This window comes from Microtus pennsylvanicus, chromosome 1 (genome assembly GCF_037038515.1).
Source record: "Microtus pennsylvanicus isolate mMicPen1 chromosome 1, mMicPen1.hap1, whole genome shotgun sequence".
NCBI lineage: Eukaryota > Metazoa > Chordata > Mammalia > Rodentia > Cricetidae > Microtus > Microtus pennsylvanicus.
In genome coordinates this window covers 217,550,201-217,572,540 of record NC_134579.1, presented here as the reverse complement: position 1 = coordinate 217,572,540, position 22,340 = coordinate 217,550,201, and the positions used below count along the sequence as shown (strand labels likewise).

General features: G+C 48.4%; 1 protein-coding gene across 3 annotated transcripts in view; it reads right to left on the bottom strand.

Moving 5' to 3' along the window:
* Rps6ka2 (ribosomal protein S6 kinase A2) overlaps positions 1–22,340 on the bottom strand; it is a 270,352-nt gene that overhangs the window by 159,236 nt on the left and 88,776 nt on the right. Inside the window, exon 1 of one of the 3 annotated variants that reach the window (XM_075951161.1) lies at positions 12,818–12,952. The exons of the other annotated variants lie outside the window; for them this stretch is intronic. Within the exon in view, the coding sequence (XP_075807276.1) occupies positions 12,818–12,868 (51 nt within the window). The 5' untranslated portion in view covers positions 12,869–12,952. Of the gene's footprint in view, positions 1–12,817; positions 12,953–22,340 lie in introns of those variants that run through there. 3 annotated transcript variants of the gene reach the window in all.

Sequence of the window (22,340 nt, the reverse complement as noted above, 5' to 3'; positions counted from 1 at the left end):
ATTTCTGTCTGCATTTTACACTATAGTGTTCTTCTCTGCTTTGAAAACTTTGCCCGACATCTTAAAGAAAATCCCTAATGCGCCTGCACCAAATGCAGTTTCCAGCACAGACCGGTCAGATCAGCTTTCCCACGAACTCTGGTGATTTCTACTTCGTTCTTTGTTCAGAATCTCACAGAAAGGGCGATGGGGTGTGCTTGACTGTTAACTGGCCAGCATCCCTCACTTGGTCACGTCCCCGTGGCCTCAGCAGGGCCCAAGGTGTGGGAGATGCTGGAACTGGTGCTTGTTCCAGGAATTCCGGACTTGGTGTGGAGTAAGGGAAACCTTCCTTAATTAAACAGGCAGGCATTTTAATTAAACTCGCAGGTCATTGGTTCTATTTAGGGATCCCTCGGCCGGCTGAAACTCCTTGACAACCTGCCCTGGCTTACTGGAGGTCTCCAGGTCACCTGTTTCAGTGGCAGGTGACAAGCCAGCACACCCAGGTGCGACAACTGCAGAACAACCCTCTGTGTACCGTCTGTCTCTCCCTTCTCCTTGTGCATTTTGAGGCAAACATTTCCATACACTTACCCTTGATACTTGGGCCCAGGCACACGGGCCTCAACCTTCCTGAATGGGCTACAGAATCTGTGGCCTTAGGTGACAATGCCGGTCACCTTCTCCTTTAAGAATGTACAAATGGCTCTCTGCACTCACTAACAGCTAGAAATCCGGAGGACAGAGTAATTCGCACCCTGACGTTGGCTTTCATGATAAACTCTCCCAGAACATTTTATTTGTGACTCTGTAAGGACAAAGATGGCCCACATTGTCAGATTCTAGAGGTGCTGTGAACCCCGATGGTCCACCTTCCTGGTTATAGCAAGGACAGTGTTAAATGGAGAAGCACACACAACGGAGAAGAGAAAATAACTCAGGGAGAAATCCCTGGTTCACATGTTTTCTTCTTAAAATGTGTTTTGTTGAAAACAAATATATATTTTCAGATTTGAAATACTATGGGTTTTGTAATGTTTTGCAAAAATTAGAATATTGTTAACCTGTTAACAGATTTCTTTCCCACGCGACTGCCATGCTGGACGATCTCTCCTAGACACACACACTCTGCATAAAAACACTTTGCGGTTAAACAAAGAAGATTAACGACGTCTTAGTGAATGTTGTATTTATATTATCTAAATGGAGCTACCCTCTAGGCTTACAGAAATACTTGCACAGACTTACGGAAGAGATTCTAAATATCTTCTAATATAGCAAGTGTCTGCCTTAGAACTACTGAAAGAGCAAGGGCCAGAATAGATGGCAGCGCAATATGCCCAGGGCTGTGTCTTCCTCTCTGAAATGTGGATGCTCCTTGTCAGGTGGTATTACAGAAACACAATAAACCCCAGGCATGCGCTCTTTGTGTCGATATTAACTCACTGAGATGATGCCTCTCAGCACTGAGGGAACCAGGGACAGTTACCACAGCATCTAGGACCTGGCTGGCTCCCAAGCTCTCCCCAGGTTTTAGGCACTGCACGAATCTGTTTGATACTGATCACCAAAGCCCAAGTCTGGAATCTGAGCATGTTTGATGTGACCGGCTTTGACTCCACGTCTGCGGCTGAGACAGTCAGTCCTCTCCTAACCACAGGAACCTGAGATAAGAAGATACTCGAAGGCAGGTAGGGTGGGTGGATGAGGGCGAGGGGCAAACAAGATGTATCTCCCACCGTGTCTCCCCTGTGACACCCACCCCCCACACACGGCAGAGGAGGAGATGGACATGGTCCTTCCGGTGTTATCACTGCTCAGTATCAGAGGCTGAGTATCATCAGAGGCTCAGTATCATAGGGCACAAGGTGCACTGTTAGACCACAGCCACGCCCCCACTGGACAGGAAACCCGCCGCTGCTGCACGGCACACTGTGACCTCAGTGATCCCACTCAAGCAGCAGTATCTGCATAGGAAGCCAGGGCCATGTGAACAATAAATAGGCCCCAAGCAGGGGAGAGTGAGGAGAGAACTGAGTTTCATGCTCAGAGCCCACGTGACTGTACAGGGCTCAGTTACGTCACCTAAACTGGGAACTCTAAACTGCCTCCGCTCGGGTCCTGTGTACTCTAGAGGCAGAACTGAGGCAGAATGAGGCTGGTAGGTGGGGGCAGCTGGAGGGAAGGCAGAGAAACCCGAATTTTGAACGATCCGAACAAAAACGTAATTCTCGGCAAGCAGGGTGATCCAACAGGATGATCCAAATCTCTTTCTTACTGTAATTCAAAATAACCCACTGCTATTAAAGCCCTGGTAAGCACAGAGGGCTCCCAATCAAGGCTGGAAAGTGCAGGATGGGTTTGGCAATCAGAGGCACAGTCTGGGCAAAGTAAAGATGCCCTAGGCATTCGTTCAGAGCTAGGGAGAGCAGAGCACCATACAGGTATATGCAGAGAATGTGCTCCTAGCCTCTATGATTGCCTTGGGCATAAGAACCACTCATTGGAATAAGTGAAATGTCTGTCAATGATGGGGGAAATAGACTGGATCCTGAGGCAGGGGGATGGGCTGGGCTGCACACAGCCTCACCTGGCACAGCACAGAACGATGGGTTTTAGTTATACAAACTACACATGCAGGTGGAAGACTGTTCATCAGCGTGGAAGCCTGGTAGAGGGGACAGGAAGCCTTCTGCAGAGGGGTCAGCAGTCGACAGCCTCCTGGGGGGAGAAAGGGAGAAGCAGCCCTTCCCCCAAACTCCCTGCTTCCCTAGTAAACTCCCTTCCCAGGGACCCTCACTGTGGAAGCTCTGCCTGGTCGTTCTGCCTTCCCACGCGTGGGAAGGCGAAGTGATGACCTCACTGGAGACCGCCTATGGCATTCACATGGAAGTGTCACAGACCGACTGCGCAAATGAGATGTCCCAGAGGAGGCACTAATGCAAAGGACAAAAAGGCAGACAAATATCCCAAAAATCTAGTACTAATGCAAAGGACAAAAAGGCAGACAAATATCCTTAAAACGTTAAGACAAAAGGCGTTATTTTTCCAATTTTAGTCTTATCAATTAAAAAAATTGAAAATTGTGTGGGTCACGCATTCTGACTTTAAACTGCCACTCTCCAAATCCGCTCCCCGTAGGCCGCGCAGGGCTGTAGTTCTCCTGGGACAACAAGGAGAGATGCTGTGAGCAAGGCACAGAGCAGGCACAGAGAAATTTTCAGCTCTGGTTCTTTTTTTTAGATTTTAATTTAATTACAAGATCTCCCCCTTTCCTTCCCTCCCTTCAAGCCCTTCCATGTGTCCCTCCCCATGGTCCTTCAAATTCATGGCCTCTTCCTTCACTACATGTTATTGCATGCATATATGTATGTATATCTACATATTTTCCACTTTTCTCTTTTCTGGTGCTGCCAGGCTTTATGCTGAGTGGGGCCCTTGCCCATACACTACTTTCAAAGGGGCTCATTCACAGACCCGACGGAGCATGGCACTGCTTTTCAAAGGAAAGGAATCGTTATCCGGCTGCCTACAGAGCTGGAGCTGTTATCTTTTCCCTGTGTCTGCGTCACATAGAGAAGCCGAGATGGGCAGAGGGAGAGAAAGGAGAGAGTAGGAGGAAAGACACAAAGAGGGGGAAGTGGGGGGGCGGGGAGATCAACGAACAAAGATGAATGCTCGCCTCCACACGAGAGATGAGAAGGGGGTGTTGGTATCAGGACTCAACGGCAAGGGAGATAAACGCAGCGCCTGCCTCATGCGCGTTGAGTCTGCATGAAGGATCAGGAGGAAAATCTTACTTCCACAATCAATGGCTTAATCACCAGAGGGATGCGCATCACAGGAAGACTCTGCAAGACACAGTCTCTAGGCCTGATTTCTCCATGCAACCTTGCGCCATCGCTGGACTTCAGATAAAACATAATGCTACAGAGAGTATTCTAGAGCACAAACCATTAACCAGTGTCACAGGGTTCCTTAGAACATATTCATGGACACCGAATAGTCAGTAAAAAGGCAGCATAATTTGGACGTTAAGGATACATTAACCTCATTCCCTAAAAGCACGACCTCCTACTCTCTCTTGCCTGCAGAAGTGAAGAATGGCTCTCACTGCTATCCCCTGGGGCTGGTGGTGATGGCACAGAACTCAGTACCCAGGAGACGCCAGCTATTCCTAGGGACAGTGGACCTGTGTGGAGAGGTGAGGAGGACCCACCTCGGAGCCAAGGAGAGGAACCTCTGACTCTGGCCTCACGTTGCACTCAGATTCCCAGTTTCTAAGACAAGAATTACTGTTTTTAAAAATGTCCAGTGCCAGGTATGGTAGTGCACGCCTTTAATCCCGCACTCGGAAAGCAGAGGCAGGTGGATCTATGTGAGTTCAAAGCCAGCCTGGTCTATTTAGTGATTTCAAAATCAGCCAAGTCCACACACTAAGATCCTGTCTCAAAAAGCAAAAATGATAAATAAAATAATTGTTCAACCCACGACGCTTAGCTGTGGCAACCACACAGTGGAATGCAGTAATAGAGAATGGAACTGTTCTGTTTCCTCATCCAAAAGACAAACTCGGAGATGGCCGGGATCCTCGGCAGGTGTGGCTTCCGCTCCATCAATTCTTCACTCAGCTTAGCCCGACCTAACCAGGAGCTGTGAAGGACAGTGGGGAAAAGGCACCCAAGCTCAGGACCCCAGCTTCCCGACCAAGCCTGCTGTGGAGCTCTGGCGGAGAACAGATGTGCCTGCTCACTACATGCGTGTGGTGCATGTAAGAGGCGGGAGTTGTCACATGTCCAAAAAATTTCCTTGTCTCTGCGTACAGCTGCTCATGGGTGGATGCATCATTCCCACGAGCCTAGGGAACCTAGAGCAGGCAGCACCTGTAGAAGCAGGTGTGGCATCTGCTGTCTCTTGGAAGAGCTGGGGAGGAAGGGGGTCCTGCTGACGGTGGGCAGGACAGTGGCCAGACTCACCAGCTGCGGATGAGGGAGGAATATGGCATCCCAGGAGCAGTGCAGGGTTCCGTGCCAAGACTGAAGCCCTTCCTTCCTTCCCTCCCTATCAGCCATGCAACTTCACACTAACTGCTTAGATCTATGATGTGAAACCACACAGCCACTACTGACCTCTGTAGGTGTTTCTGGAAAGTTCCACCACAGTTGAAGGGGAAACTTGTTGGACCTGTTGACAATTTGCCAGTCCACACAGGCACACAACATCACTGCTTTCTTAACAGTCCATGTGGATGCTAACTAATCCCCCTTGGTTCCCAGATGGTAATAAACACCACCGCCATATTCTATGCTATTTCTGTGGGTCCTGTTCTTACTCTGAGAAATGACTGGCAATAAAAGAGGCACCATTCGCCCTCTGAGAGAGCCCAGGGAGGTCACAAACTGGACAGCAGTAACAGGAGACCAAGCTGTGTTGTCTATGACAGGCGGACACTGGCCAAGGTGGAACACTCTCTCTGTCAGAGTTCCCGTGCCCACTCTGAAGGTGAAACGTTGAGATGTTTCAGAGCCACATCAGGAATCTGGGACTGTGCCTGCTCCTGTCGCACCGAGGCCTCTACACACACGAATGTCTCTACAGATTCACTTTGAATCTCACTACTGCGTTCTTAATTGGTTCCTTTCAGTAGAGACTGCAAGGTTGCAGGTAGAGAGTGCAGGACAGCATAAAGAACATCATGAATCACAGGAAACTGCAAACCTTTTATTTATTTTAACTGCACTCAGTCGCACATCATGTATCAGGGACTGCTGAAGCAACAGGGCCTCTGGAGCCAGCCTCCTCCATCCCCAGCCCACACAGAAGGAACTGACAGCAGCCAGGACACAGCTAATGCCTCCTGCTTGAGGAACAAATGGTTTAAACACGGCATGCCATGGAAAGGACTAAAGACAACTTGTGTTCTGCCCACAGCTCTCCTCCTCACCACTTCCTCCTCGCTCTGAGAGGTGCGCCGTTTCCCCCCACAGGCCCTACTTCTTTCCAGATGGAAAGTGCTTGGTCTTGTGGCTTACACTGTGATCTCAGCAACATGGAAGCAGAGACAGGAGGATGACCATGGGTTGGAGGCCAGTCTGGGGTCTGCCGTGAATCCAGCACGCAGAGCTCTGTATGTCTAACCTCCACCTCAGAGCACTTTCATCTTGTGCCCAGGCATGGCTGTTTCAGCCAGCGATGGCCAGCTTTAGCACCAGCTGCTGCCAGGATTCCACTATCTCACCTTGCTGCCCAGGGAAAGGTGGCTCTGCCAGGACACTGCATTCGTCCATCAGTCCTTGGCTCCGGTGTGTAAACCCATTAGACAACACGATAATCAGATCGCCCTTCCCTCGGGCCTGGTGCCTCCCAGGACCACATCTGTCTGAGAGACTTCAAATTCACTCCCTGTGAGCTCCGACCAGGGCCCACTGTGTCCACCCTTTGGTCACTTCCCCGACGCAGCTTCCCCTCTCCTGGGCATAACCCATCATCCTACTGTCCTGTGATCTCCGCCTACCCTTCCCCTTTCTTCTCCACACACCTAAAGGATGTGCACTGGGTGCTCACTGCTGGGCACATGGCATTTTGTATTCTGTTCTTCTTCTAGATCCTTCTGTGTTCACAGATTCTAGTCCAGTGGGCCCGACCTCTCTTGTTTTCTTCAGAATTACAGCTATCATGGAGACATGCCAATCTCTTCATTACCCATCCTCTTGGGTCTTCCTTTCGGGAGCTACTAACCACTTCTGCACAGCCAAGCCCCCACCCGTCCCCTCCCCTGCAGGGCCCTGCCCCTTCTCCACAGCAAGGGTAGATGCTGGCGCTCCAACTGTCCCCTTTTAGCTTTCTGGCAGTGTTTCACTTGGACACATTGCACACTGCCCTGTTTCCAGCTGGACTCACGGCTCTCTGTACTGCTTTTCATTTCTGTTCTACCTCCAGCCATTCCTCAGGTCTCAGAGGAATGAGTTTATCTTTTTACACACAGGATACAGATCACAGAACACTGAATTCTGATGCCAGAAGAGGCTTTAGAACATCTATTCTTAGGTTCCTTTAGTCTTCTCCGGCAAACAGGAATGCCTATAAAATTTTCAATTTTCCAGTGTCTTATGAATTTGCACCCCAAGATAAAAACTGAGGGCTATTTATCTGCAGCGGGCTAGTGCTTCACCACACTGAGGAGAACAGCTCAATGGTAGGGCATTTTCTAAGCAAGCATGAGGTCCTAGGCTCAATCTCAGTACTGCAAGGGGGTGGGGGATAAACTCTACCATGCTAACTGCTTGCTTAGAGCAGTAGTGACTAGTTGGCAACTCCAATCAGAAGTTGATTGAGAGCTGCATGTTTGTTGCTCAAACAGTGTGTTTTGTTATATAAGCCAAGTACCAAGTTAAAACATGAAATTATATTGAAAAATGACAGCGGTGGTTAAAAGTTTGGGACACACTGGTTTGTTTAAATATCTTCATTTTATATTTAGGGAAACAGAGCAAAGAGACCTAGACATTTTGAGTCCATGTCAGGAGGAATCCTAGCTTCCTGGCCGATGGTTAGTGCTATCCACCATCATGAGAAGACAGCACCCTTCTGTGAGTCTCCAGGCAGGGCCACTTTTAGATGTGCTATCGTGGCTTCCTGTAAAGTCAGGCCCAGGGGCCCAGAGGATTCCCTTCCTGTCTCTGACTTGTGTTATACATAGAATTCTGCCAATGTTTGATTCTTTAGGCAAAAGACATTGCACCCACCCAGACATGTTAAAAGGGTTCAGGAGTTCAAGAAGTTTCTTGTCAGTACTAACACAGATATCAGAGTGGTGAGGGATTCCCCATGACTGTATTATCCCCCAGGCTTGGCTTACAGGATCAGTCACAAGTATACAACACTAGTCCCTAAATTGGACTAATGCTAGCGTGGGTTCCTGTGTCCTGCTGACCTTGAGTTGCTCAATGTCAAGACTTTAACAGCCATGACAGCTCGGGAAGATGACGGTGTCTGTGTTAGGCTTCACTGAGGCCTGTGCCCAAATCAAACCGGCTCTTCACCAGGATGACCACCCTGCTGTGCGAGCTTCCCACTGTGCAAGCTTCCAGTAAGGCTCCCTAGGCATTTGAAGGCAGAAAGAGGCCTAAAAGGCACGCCCTACAGCAAAGGCTTGACTCTGGAGTGAGACAGTTCAGGAAGGGATCCAGAGCTCACAGGGTCACAGTGCTCTGCAGTGCAAGAGGGACTTCGGAGAAAGGAAACAGAGCCAGGAGAGACTGGAAGGGGAAAGCAGTCGGCCGGGCTTTCAGAGTGGCATGTGGCACGAGGCCAAATAAGAAAAGTTAGGCGGTGCCTGGGACAGAGTGAGGCCCAGGGAGACATGACCATCAGTCAGCAAGGAATCAGGACTCCAGATCTGCAAAGGCCCTCCCTGGATTTTAGCCTGACTCCTTATAGGTAGAAGTCTGAGGTTTAGCGAGCTCATTGGAGCTTACTATTAAAGTCAGCCAGTTAGAAAGGGTCCTTAATGGAGGCTCACTGTCCACACATACTGTGGGATAAACACTGAAAAGGTGAGAGGGAAAAAACCAGAATGAGCAGGGAGCAGAGGATCCTGGGAACTCAAGGTGTGAGGAAGCATCTGGGATGCATGTGTGCATGCTCACATGTGCACACACATGCGCACACATACGAATCCACACTCGCACACACGTCTATGCTTCTTTAATACCACAGCACACACACATACACTCCTAAGCCCCCAGGAGGTCACAACCAGGAAGAGCACCTGACATGAGCTCTAAGGAAGGTGGTACAAGCACCAGGGACAGAAGCGACATCTTCAAGGAGGAAGGCTGTGGGACTCTCTAGGGGAAACAAGGACTGAGCGTTAGTTCCTGCGCCGTGGTGTTAAGGAACCCGACCACAGCTCTCTATATTCTGGACTTTACACTCTGCTCCAATGACAGGTCAGGATGCAAGCAACGAAGGCAGCTATCCCAGTGGCCAGCTGCCCCCTGGAACTGTGGCACTGGGAACTGATGCCAGCAATGCCCTGTGCTTCTATCCCTGGTTTCATAGTCTCCTCTTAGGAGAGTCTGGATGTACTGGCTAGCCTGTGCTTCCTGGGGAAAGGCTTCTGGGGGCCTCAGCTGCACCAAACACGCACAGGACACCCTATCAGTCTCTACCTGCGACAACGCGCTCCTCACGTCAAAATACCGTCTCCTCATAGCAACTGCGTGTGCATGACGGGTGTCACACTCGACTTCTGCTTGAGGCAGAGGTCCCCTTCGTAGACAAAGCATCTCTGTGCCTCTGAGCCATGAGCTACATCTGTGTCTAAAAGCCATAGCTGCCCAGGGGGACACGTGATCTAGCCGGTTCTTAACCTTGGTTCCTTTCAGGTGACCCACATTTCCTGAGCAAGGACGCTGCTGAGGTGCGCTCTTCTGTGGCGTGGTCAGGAAGCAAAGCTCTCTGAGAAAGCTTTCCGCTTTCTTCCACCCACGGCTGTAATTACAACTAAGCCTAAACCCGAAGGTGACCTTGGGAGTGTGCTTCCTTGTGCTTCAAGCATAGCTGATCCGCTCCTCAGCTCAGAGTCGATGCTCCAGAACCACCACCCACACTCCCACCCCCGCTTCCTCGTGCCTCACGCTTCCACGTTTACACCATTTCTCTGTCCAGAAACTGCTGGGGTCCTTCCTTAAACAGAATCCAGTTTAGAGTCAGTGAGCCCCTGGGAGGGGGCTAGAGAACACCCTGCAGGCGGTGGTACTTCTGAAAAGTCCTCCTGGAATTCCCTGTGGTAGAACTCTATAGACTGCCCGGTTGAGGAGACCTGTGGCTCCCAAAGGTGCCTGCATCACACAAGTGAAGGAGCTAGCACACTGGGCGGGGCAGGGGGGGTGCTTAATCCAAACAAAGCTGAGGCTGGTTCTCAAATTCCTAGGCAGCCCCTTGGACTCACTCAGATATAGTTCTGCTGGGCCAGTGAGTGGATATCATATCTCTAGGGTAGACACAGGCTCTCCACAAAGCAGGTAGCCTCACATAAGCACCTCAACACTCTCTCTCTCTCTCTCTCTCTCTCTCTCTCTCTCTTTGTGTGTGTGTGTGTGTGTGTGTGTGTGCGCGCGCGCGCTCATGCGTGTGTATGTGTGTGTGTAGGTGTGTAGGTTTTGCGCATACATGTGGAGGTCAGAGGTCAACTTCAGGTGTCCCTTCCTTATCAGGCTAGGGTGGCCAGCAAGCCCTAGGGATGCTCCTGTCTCCAGTCCCTCTGCACTGGTTCTGCAAGTGTGCACCACCACGTCTGGGGTTTTCCACATTACTTCTTAAGTTTAAACTCTGATTCCATGCTTTCAGGGCAGGACTAAGCACTTTCCTGACTGAGCTACCTACAGGCCTTTCCTATGGCGCATTCTACACATGTCTCCTGATGGGAACGCTAGCCCTCTATACAGAGCGAGCAAGCAGCCATTGTTCAGGACGAAGCTTCTTAAGTCTGCAGCACTGGCCACCCCAGCACATCAGTCAGCATGCAAGCACACAGCAATGATTCGTCCAGCCTCTGTGGGCATCCGCTTGACTTTGACACTACAGGTACAACTCAACGGTCACAGGCAGCTTTGCACATCCCCCGTCCCCCCACCTCTCACACACACATGCACACACAGAGGAAGGCTGGGAGATTCACATAGCTCATGCCTTCTCTGACCCACAGGTCCAGCTATCCCAGCCCAGGTCTCCTTCCATAAATGAGGTAGTTCATTCCAGGGGCAGACTGCCCTGTGGGCAGCTCCGAAGCTGAGCTGCCCAAACAGCCCCTCATTTCATCTCTACCTTCTGAGAAATCCAGTAGGTCCCTGGTCAATCTCCATAATATTATTATTATTATTATTATTGAATTGAACCTAAACCTTCTATTCAGAAGAACCTGCTCCTTTGCCAAAGCAAGTCCAGGAAGCAGCTGATTGGTCTCATATGTAAACGACCAGAGGCATTAAAATGAACCCATGTGCTCTGTGGAAAACAGAAGCGTCTGTTCCCTTCACTCTCCCAGGGAAACTTCTGCTAATGGAGGCCTCCGCAGGTGTCTCCTGTGCACAGGTGTGCAGCTGTTTGCCACACATCTCAACTGTGCGGGGATTGTGTATGCATACATGTTTCTATGTGTGTTTACATGTTACTTTGTGTGTGCACACGTGTAAGTGTAAAACAGGGATGTCAGGCAGACTCAATCACTCTTCCCTTAGTTTTTGAGACAGGGTCCCTCATTGAAGCTGGAGTTTGCCAATTTGGTTATTTGGGCTGGACAGCAAACCCCAGGGGTCTTCCTGTCTCCCCTTTGCAGAGCTTCTAATACAGCACCATTCCCAGCTTATAATACTTTTTAATTATTCATTTGGAAGGTGGGTGGCATCTTATACATGTAAAGTCCAAGGACAATCTTTGGGAGTTGGCTCTTTCTGCCTTCATGTGAGACGCAGGAATTGAACTCGGGTCATCAAGCGAGGCAGAGAGCACCCTTACCCCCTAGGCCACCTTGCCAGTTTTTATGCCAAGAATTTTTAATGTGGGTTTTAGAAAATCAAACTCAGGACCTCCTGCTTCCTCAGCAAGCACCGGACTATTCCCTAGTCCCTGGCCTGTAGTTCTCCAGGGACATCAGGGGAGAGAAAGCACTTAGTAAGCCGCGAGTTTGGTCCTAGGTACAACACACCTGTGGCAGTCAGCCGCCACACACACACACACACACACACACACACACAATGGTTTTCCAGCACTATAATGAAAATAAAAAGCTCTGTTTTCTAGAAGGTTCCGGTGTTGACAGCTCTCATAAGGGGGCAGGGAATTGGTCCTGCTGACTCCCCTCCTCCCCCCGCTTTGTAACTCCAGCAGCTGTGGAAATAGTATCCTGGCCCCTGTGTGTTTTCACGCACTACCAGTGAGGCCTCCTTTGCTGGTGTCCCACTTGCTCAATGACCCCCAATGGGCCCCTCTGACCTTTCCCTTCCTAACACAACATGGCATCTGCCAGGCTCCTCCCCATCAACAGCTCTCCTCTCATGGCGCCCCACACCAGGGCCGCCCCAACATACCACCTCCAGCCCAATATTTCTCTCTTATACACATTTGTCTCCCTACCAGGTTCCCAAGACACCGTGCTCCAGCAGGCATGCGATTCCATTGAAAGAAATGATTCTGAGAGTCCAGTGAGGTCCCATCTGCCCAGAGCCCGCTCCTCAGTGCTGCTACAGCTCCAGCCTATGCTTTTCTCCCAAAGCATTATAAGTTTGTTGGTTGTGAGGAAGAGGGAAGGAAGAATGCGGGCAGAACGGAGAGAAGCAACAGATGGAGCTGTACAAAGGGAGACCAGGAAGCCAGCGGATCTCATTGTCCATCCATGGCCACAAGGTTGGCATGAACTGTCACCCAGTACTGAAAACATAGTCCAGGAAGGGAGGCAGGAGAAGGACAGCAGAAGCTCTGAGGAGCCCAGGACCAGCAGGCACACCGATCTGCTGTGGTGACTGAACTGAGCCGCACAGACTCCTCGGGCAGCGGGTGCTGCACAGTCAGGGAGCTTCTGCAAGCCACGTCTCAAAGGAGACCAGTAATGAAGGTGGTGAGGAAATGGGCAGAGCAAACGTGTCAGACAACATACTTGGAGCTGTGTGGTGAGTAACAGAGGAGAGGGGAGAGACTTCAAACGCCCCATCACTATGCAGAAGTGAGTGCCCGGTTGACAGCTTCCTGAGAGGTTTGAGAACCAGCAAAGACAGAACCCATGCCCTGGCCACACCCTCTCCACAAGTTTCTCCACAAAATGACAAGTACTTACTAACAGTATCCCATAGAATCTTGAGGCAACGCGGCGGAGCCGGGAAAGCATGTCGCTTAGGTCAGAGGTGACGTTTCGGGCCAGGGAGCAACATCGTCTTACTACTCCTCCGCATCAGGGAGGCAGCCTCCCATGTGGTTTGTAAACATTTGGCCAGTTCGAGATCATCTGAAAGTCAGTGGAGGGCAGCAAGCTCACAGCCAAGATGCAGCCACCCCACTTTTAGTAACTGCCTTAGCCAAACTCTAGGGTCAATTACTTAATATAGCTCTGCTCTTTCTACTGGGAAGCCAGTGTAACATGGTAGGCCACCTGCTGGGCTGCTAGTTTGCCAGTCCTGAGAGAAGCCCAAGCCAGACTGAGCCACTGTGGCAGGAGTTGTAGCATTGGGATCTCATAGTCTGGACTAGGAATTTAGATGTCCCTTGTTCTCAGGAAGCTGGTCATCCCCTGATGAGTGCTAAGTGGTTCTTCTCAATGTATTCATACCATCATTTGGGCATTTTGTTCCAGAGATTCTATTCTTGTAGCTCAAACACTCCAATTTCCTTCTGCCGCTGGAAGGTCCCCTACTGAAGAAACCTGAACCCCAGAGAATGCAAGCCATGCACTCAAGGTGACACAGTTAACGGCAAAGCCATCCACTGCCATCTAAGACATCCACAGAACCCTCGGATCTGTGGCTGCAAATATCTCCAGCACACGAAAGCCGCTCCGAGAACATCTCTGGCAGCTGGGTAATGGTGCTATGCGAAAGAAGAGACCACACCAGTAGCCAGCCATCATCATGTATGTCCCGCGATGCGTAAGCATGCACAGACAGCCCGTTTACAGCGGTTCTCCAGCTGTTCCTACCCTGGGCAGTCCTAGATGCTTGTGTATTGTCACACCCAAGGCTCCACGGGCTTCCTCTATGCTGTCTACCCAGCGGATTTTGTGCCTTCCTCTTCACCTTATCCCATGCACTCCTCCAAACAGTGCTGTCTTGGGTATCTGCCTTCATTCTCATAGCATGGCCGAAGTATCTCAAGCACCATTGCCATACCCTGTAGTTTACTTCCTTCTGTAGATGGAGATGTTTCTTAATGTCATTGTTGTGCAGCCTATCTCTTCGTGTGACACCTAGAATCTTCCTGAGACATGCCACCTCAAACACATTCAGCTGCTGTTCTGAGGAGAGTTTCATTGTCGAGGTTTCAGAGTTGTAAAGAAGGCAGCTCAAGACAAGTGTCGTGTGTGTGTGTGTGTGTGTGTGTGTGTGTGTGTGTGTGTAATTTTGTTGTTGTCGTTATGTCTCTAGCTGATCAAACCTTTCCTAGCACCTGGAATGCAACTCTTGCTATCCCTATCTGCCTCTTTATGTCTGAAATAGTTCCCTCCTTTGAAGTAAGGTTTCTTCCCGGATAGACAAAGTTGACTGTTTGCTTGAGGTTCTGATTCTTTATTACAATGTTAAAATCTTTGTGTGCATGTGTTGTATCTCAGTCTTCTCGATGTTTGCTTTCATTCCAAGGTTTTCACTGACTTCCACCACTCTGTTTACTATGGCCTGCAGCTCGTTTAGACTTTCAGCAAGTAGTGCTGTATCGTCAGTGAAACACAGTTATTGAATCACACACCACCCGTCTGCATGCCTATCTCTTCATCCTCCAGGACTGCTGCCGTTATTAATTCCAGGAATATATTAGAGTAGGTGGTGAGGACGCATCCCTGCAACACTCCTTGATAGTCTTAAACTGACCGCTTAGTTCTCCACAAACTTTGTCTGATGCCAGATTTCAGATGACACATTCAGTACCTATCAATACAGGTATACATGCCAACAGCGGAAGCAGAAGGGATGTCATCAACAGTTTCTACACAGATCTACAGAACGAGGTCAGCAGGATGCATATGAATGACATACTGATTGTCTGGGTTTCTGTCCTGCCTGGTTTCTGTCCTCCCACCAGCTCCCACAGCTGTTTAGCCCCAAAGAAATCACATAGAGGTCTATATTAATGATAAACTGATTGGCCCATTAGCTCAGGCTTCTTATTAACTCTTATAACTTATATTAACCCATTATTCTTATCTATGTTAGCCACATGGCTCAGTATCTTTTTCATCAGGGCAGATCACATCTTCCTTCTTTGGTGTCTGGACAGGACTGGGAGGAATGAGCTTCCTCCTTCCCAGAATTCTCCTGTTCTCATTGACCCACCTCTATTTCCTGTCTGGTTGTCCCACCTATACTTCCTGCCTGGCTACTGGCCAATCAGCATTTATTTAAAACAATTGGCAGAATATAGACAATTGTCCCGCACCACATACTAATTGTTATGGGTGTCTTCAATGCAAGAGTGGGATCCGGGGAAAGAATGGGCTATAGTGTGATGGGAACATATGGATTCAGACAAAGGAATGATAGAGGGGCGCAACAGCCTGACCTCTGCTATGCAAATGATTCGTACATATCCAACACAAAACTCAAGCAGGCTAAACCATTAATATCCCTTGACAAATGTGCATACAGCCAAACTGACTATATTCTGGTGACAAGGGAACTCTTAACCAGCATCCAAAACAGCCAATCATTTCCTAGTGCTGACTTAGGGTCAGATCACCAACCTGCTAAGGCCAATATTCAACTGAAACCTGGAGAGGCATGCTAGGCAAGACGAACTGGATCATAAGCAACGATAAACCCAGCTGTACAGAGAGAGCATAAGAGAACCACTGGGGGAAAAAGATGAGGGAAATCATTAAACAACCTTCACAAATATAGAAAGTGAATGGGAGAAAATCAAAAGAGCTACACAGGGGGCTTCAAAGGAGATGTTTGGTTATGCGAAAAGGGCAACACCAGTAGAACAGCTAACTGCAGAAACACCAACCTGGTGGAGGAAAGAAGGAAGCTAAGGAGCAAATGGAGAGGCAATCTGCAGGCAGCAAAACACAACAACTGCCTGGGCAGGGAGGGCAAGAGGAGAGCCAAGAAGGACAGAGAGCTGTGTAATCAAGGTTTATGCAAAGAGGTCGAAGAGGCTACACTCCATAATAAAACATCTTGTCTAAGAAGCTATCAGATGGATAATTGCCAGACATGCTCCTCAGATTCAGGTGATTACAGATGGGCAAAGTCATTCATTAACAGAACCAGAAGAAATAAAGATGGAGACAATATTTGACATCCTATACAATGACCCCAATGCTGTCAGTGTAGACTATCATGAGAAACACTTCGGCAGCCACTCAAACACCGGAGATGATGAGGAAACATTAAATATTGACAGGAGTGAGACAGAGGAAAGTATCAGAGAGTGAAATGCAGAAAGGCCCCAGGAGTGGATGACATCACAGTGGAGGAGCTGGAGGGGCCAAGCGCTTCTCAGACTCTTCAGAGAGATATGGGAACACGAGGTGATTCCCACGGAATGGAAGCACTCAGCCATAATTCCCACACACAAGAAGGACAAGCTGGACTGCTCAAACTACAGGGGCAATAGTTTGTTGAGTCATAGCAGCAAGATCTTCTCCATTATCCTGCAAAGGATCAAGGGCAGAACAGAGGAAATCCTAGTAGAGGCCCAGTGCAGATTCAGAGCTAATGAGCACAACTCATCAGATCTTCACTTTGGGACAACTGGCAGAAAAATACGAAGAATTTGGAAAAGACTTATATATCTGTTACACCAACTTCAAAAAGGCATTCAATACAATTTGGAGAAAAGGACTTTGGGAAACAATGAGGTTCTACAGGAACCCAGAGAAAATCATAAGAATACTAGAAAATGCCTATAAAGACACAAGTGTGATGTTGAATTTCCCTCTTTGTTGTGAATGTTGGCTAATAAAGAAGCTGCTTTGACCTAAAGCAGGGCAGAATGGAGCAAGGCAGGAAAACTAAACTGAATGCTGGGATAAAGAAGGCAGAATCAGGCAGACACCATATAGCTATCAAAGGAAAAAGACAGAAAACCCTACTGGTAGGCCACAGCCTGTGGTAATACATAGATTAATAGAAATGGGTTTATTCAAGATGTAAGAATTCATTAATAAGAAGCCTGAGCTAATGGGCCATACAGTGTTGTAATTAATACAGTTTCTATGTGATGATTCAGGTCTGGGAGGCCGGGAAATGAAACACTATCTGGTTACTCAAGCCATCCAAAGACTTTGAATGGGCACAATTGGCTCACCACCATGAATTCCATTAATGCAGCGTTCACCCACACACACCACAATGGACATCAACCATATGCCCCCTTCTGTACTTTTCCAAGAAGCAGCTTAATTGGTGTTAGCAGTATTGGGGAGAGTAAAGGCAATGAAAGTAAAAGGGACCCTTAAAAACACTGACACCCAGACACACCTCCGCATCACACGACTTGTCCAGTAGAAGTGCTTTGACCTGAGCGTCACTGCACATCCTTCCTGTCCTCCCTCCCTGAACTGTGACTTGCCACTCTGCTGAAGGACAGAGTTCATGCACCTGTCATTCTTGTTGCTCATAGGGCTGACCCCTATACTGTGACTCTAATGGCAGCCAGTGACTGGGCACGTTTAAGATCACAGACGAGAAAAGAGAAGAACAGGATGAGGCTAAGGGTAACCACAGGAAGCACTTCCAGATGGTGGGAGTCAGAAGGAGAAGTGACTGAGAAGGTGTCTTCAGAGTGATAACCATGACCACGACAGCAAAGAAAAGCGTTTCTTCATCTTATACAAATACAGAAAAGGAAACATTCTCTACTACAATTAAATCTGCACATTTGGATTTAAGTTTATACCCAATTCATTACAATGTTTGTGTTCCTCTGGGATCCAGGAAACGCCTAATTTAACTCAGCTTGTTTCTGCCCCGTGTTCCATTCTGAAGAACATGTGAAGCCTGCACTTCATGTCAAGTCTCAGAACAAATCCCCAGTGAAGTTCCCTGGAATCTCCACGGGAAATCCTTAACACTCTGAAGTAATGGCAAGTGGTCTCCTTCACTAGAACACTGGTGAGAATTAGGGGTCTTAAAAATTATTCCAGGGGCCTGGGGACATGGTTCCATATAGAGCATTTCCCTAGCATAGATAAGGTCATGGGTTTAATCTCTAATACTGCAGAAATGTACTAATAATTTGGGGACGAAGACCTTCCTTTCTGAAACTTCTACTCTTCCTACATCAGTGCCAGCATAAAATTTAACATGGCAGAGGGTGGCCAGTGACATCTTTTACAAGAAAAAAGCATGTATTTCTGTGGAATAACACTTCTGTACACCATGACTATATACCACTCTCATTGGTTAATAAGGAACTGGTTGGAGAGTAGCCAGGCAGGAAGTATAGGAGGGACAGCCAAATTAAGAACGCTGGGAGGGAGAAGGATGGAGTCAGTGGAGAGGCCGGGAGACACAGAGGGAACAAGACATGCTAGAGGACAGGTAAAGCCATGAACTACAGAGAAATACATAGATTAATAGAAATGGGTTAACTTAAGTTGTAAGAGCTAGTTAGTAATAAGCCTGAGCCATTGACCAAGCATTATAATTTATATTAAGTATCATGTGGTTATTTGGCAGTGACTGTCAGGACACAGAAAAACTCCATCTATAATTTGTCATCAGGCAACAGTCATAGCCTTGCTGCCAAGTAACACTTCCAGCTACTCCAGGGCGTTTACTCCAGTAACTCACATCCTCAAACCATGGAACCTGTCTATTCTCAAGTGTGATTCCATCTGGATGACAGGTGACTTCTGACATTTTCCTGTGTCATATGTTTGAAAGAAACGTAAAACTGGGTAGAAAACAGCACTAAGTTCAGTTGAGCTAGAGATGGGGACAGCTGGGACAGAGGAGCTAGAGATGGGGACAGCTGGGACAGAGGAGCTAGAGATGGGGACAGCTGGGACAGAGTCATACCATGCTCATCTGCCACCATTTCTAGCAGAGTCAGAAGAACGAGGGTCATGCTGTACTATGGGCCATGAGCTGACAAAGGTGTGTGTAATTTTCTGACACAGTTCGCTGTCAGCATGTCCCTAAGCGTGCTCTCCTCCTCTTACCTGGAAAAGACCAGGGCTTCGTTTGCTTTCCCAGACTTCCCAACAAAGCTCTTCAGGTTTCGTTCTTACGGAGCACATTGCTACTTTCATTCCTAAGGAATAGGAACTCAGAAGTCAAAAGGAAAGACAGGGCACGTGTTTAAAGATGAGTCCAAGACAGGGGAGAGGACAAGCTTCGGATGATCCCACTGGCCTGCACTCTCTGCTCACACGAGTTGGACTAGCAAAGAGAACTGGACAAGAAGCTCCTGTGAAGTGGGTTGGTGTAGGGATAAGTCCCGCCCCTTAGGGGGCGTGTTCGCCTCGGGCTAATGTCTGCCTATAAATTTGGCGAGCGTGCTCCGAGCTGTCTCTTCTACTTTCCTGGTCTCCGCGGGAAAGGTGGTTCTGTAAGTCTATTTCTACATTAAAACTATATATATTTTTACAAACTGTCTGCATTTGTTTACGCCGCTACATTTTGGTGCCCAACGTGGGGCTATTTTGCCCCCGACTCAAGCGGGTAGCCCGCTAGCTAACACAGCACCCTCCTGGGTGCTGTTTTTCAGTTCGTGACTCGGGCCCCAGTGCCGAGTCCGAGACATACTCGGCCACACAGGCCCATTCTGCCTGCCTTGGCTAAGTTTTACAGCGGAACCCCACTGCCTGAATTAGCGGAAGCTCAAGTACCTGCGGTTTTGCAACAAAAGCCACCACAACCGGCCCGTCTTGAAACACGGACCAAGGAGTCTAACGCGTGCGCGAGTCAGGGGCTCGTCCGAAAGCCGACAAGAACCTCCTGTGAAGTGGGTTAGGAGGGTGAGTAAGTGTCAAACAGCTAAGCAGGATGAATCGAATCTGGCACGCTCTCCAGTCAGTCAGCTCCTGGGTTACAGGTGCGTGAGTGAGAGCAGCCGGAACAGTCACCAGGAAATCGCTCTCAGACGACACTTCAGAGTCTGCCTGTGTTCTGACTCATCACAGGTGAGCGTAAACTGTGTGCTGAAAGGTCCATAGTGTGCACAGAAAAATTACGACTTTCTAGATGGAAGAACATCTTTAAGAATCTCAGATGATTCAGATACTGCGATATAAAGTGACGTAGTCATCCAGGATGACTTGATTGAGCACACCCAATTCTCAAGTCATCACACAATGTCTGTTTTGCCTTCCTCACCTATCTGCTGTCTTTCGCTGCTGTGAAAATACATACATGGCACTTAATGCAGAACTGAGTCTCCCAGTTTCTGAAAGCTTCTGACTCATCCAGCCTTTTATGCTAAACCTTGTCTCAGATCTACACTCTGTGCAACTGCTGTAGCCATAGAGACTGCCCTGGCTTTGCATCAGTGACATATTAGGGGGCACCTTGTGACGTTGTTCTTAGGGTCATGGCTCTAATGGCATTAGGCTTTCTGGCAGCAAATGTGCACATGTATACACATGCGTGTGTGTGTGTGGATCTATGGCCAAATGTACACATGCATACACATGCGTGTGTGTGTATCTATGGCCAAATGTGCACATGCTTACACATGCGTGTGTGTGTATCTATGGCCAAATGTGCACATGTATACACATGCGTGTGTCTGGATCTATGGCCAAATGTGAACATGTATACACATGCGTGTGTGTGTGGATCTATGGCCAAATGTGCACATGTATACACATGCGTGTGTGTGTATCCATGGCCAAATGTGCACATGCATACACATGCGTGTGTCTGGATCTATGGCCAAATGTGCACATGCATACACATGTGTGTGTCTGGATCTATGGCCAAATGTGAACATGTATACACATGCGTGTGTGTGTGTGGATCTATGGCCAAATGTGCACATGTATACACATGCGTGTGTGTGTATCCATGGCCAAATGTGCACATGCATACACATGCGTGTGTCTGGATCTATGGCCAAATGTGCACATGCTTACACATGCATGTGTCTGGATCTATGGCCAAATGTGCACATGCATACACATGCGTGTGTCTGGATCTATGGCCAAATGTGCACATGCATACACATGCGTGTGTCTGGATCTATGGCCAAATGTGCACATGCATACACATGCGTGTGTGTGTGGATCTATGGCCAAATGTGCACATGCATACACATGCGTGTGTCTGGATCTATGGACAAATGTGCACATGTATACACATGAGTGTGTATCTGGATCTATGGACAAATGTGCACATGCATACACATGCGTGTGTCTGGATCTATGGACAAATGTTTTCTCTTTTTGTTTCATCCTGAAAGGGACATATATTCTGTATTGAATTTGTTGTTTTTATATAGTTGTGACAACTTAGAGTGGAAGCTATTTATTTTTGCTCACGGTTCTAGAAGGTTCGGTCTCCGATGGCTTGACCCTGTGAGCCTTGGTAGAATATCATGGTGGCAGGAGAGTGGAGGAAGGGGCTGTTCACCTCACGCCAAACAGGAAGCAGAGGAGAGGCTCACACCACAGAGGACGGGGAGCAAAGAGTGAGGAATAGATGGAGAACCAGTTACACTCTTCAAAGGAATGTGACCAGTGACTTCATTCCTGCAACTAAAGTGTCCACCCATATCCCAAACACTACCACAAACTGGCACCAAGGGCTTTAAAACACGAGCCAGTGAAGGACATTCAATATTCATAGCACACTATGTTAACCTTTTTCTACTTTGAAGACAGGCACAGGCCCTGAGGATAGTTAACATCACTTGGCATTCAGGAAGGAGGACTCTGAAAGCTTAGAGAAAGGCAGGTTGAGGGCCTCAACCTAAGGAACAACACAGGAGTGAGTTCTGGGTTTTATTCCTGCCTTGTGTGTGATAGACTGGAGCTAAAGAAGGTAGCAACTCAGAAACATCAAAGGCATGCATCTTCTTCTCAGGGAAGTTCCCACAGATGCTCAAAACCTGCCAAAGAACAGGAGGACCAGAAAGCATTGACAGAGCCCTGCTCCAGCCACCCATCACAAGGAAGACTGCCTGCATGTCTGTCATGGCAGTCAGAGGCTGGAGTAAACACAGAACTCCTCGAAGGCCACCAGAGGGCCCTGCTGTGGGATACCCCTGTAGCAGTATCCACTGCCTGATGGACAGAAAGGATTGCAGCCATCATGCAGTGACCATGAGGACATTCTTCCCCTAGGGATCGATGAAGCCATGTTTGGAACTTGTACAATCAACCAGTAACAAGTCTCATATTTCCTTCTTGCATCATGGAGGTGGTACCTCCATTCCTCTGCTGGGGTCAGAACAGGCCTGTTAAAAAAGATGTCTATCAAAGATTCAGTATCAATACAATATCCCAAACACGCAGATTGCAAGGAAAATTGGTCATCACACCAAGAAGCAGGAAAACTTCAGAAAAAAAAACCTGTTAACAAACCAGGATGGGGGTCTGGAGAGATGGCTCAGTGGTTAAGAGCACTGACTGCTCTAAAAAGGTCCTGGGTTCAATTCCCAGCATCCACATAGCAGCTCACAGCTGTCTGTAACTCCAGTTCCAG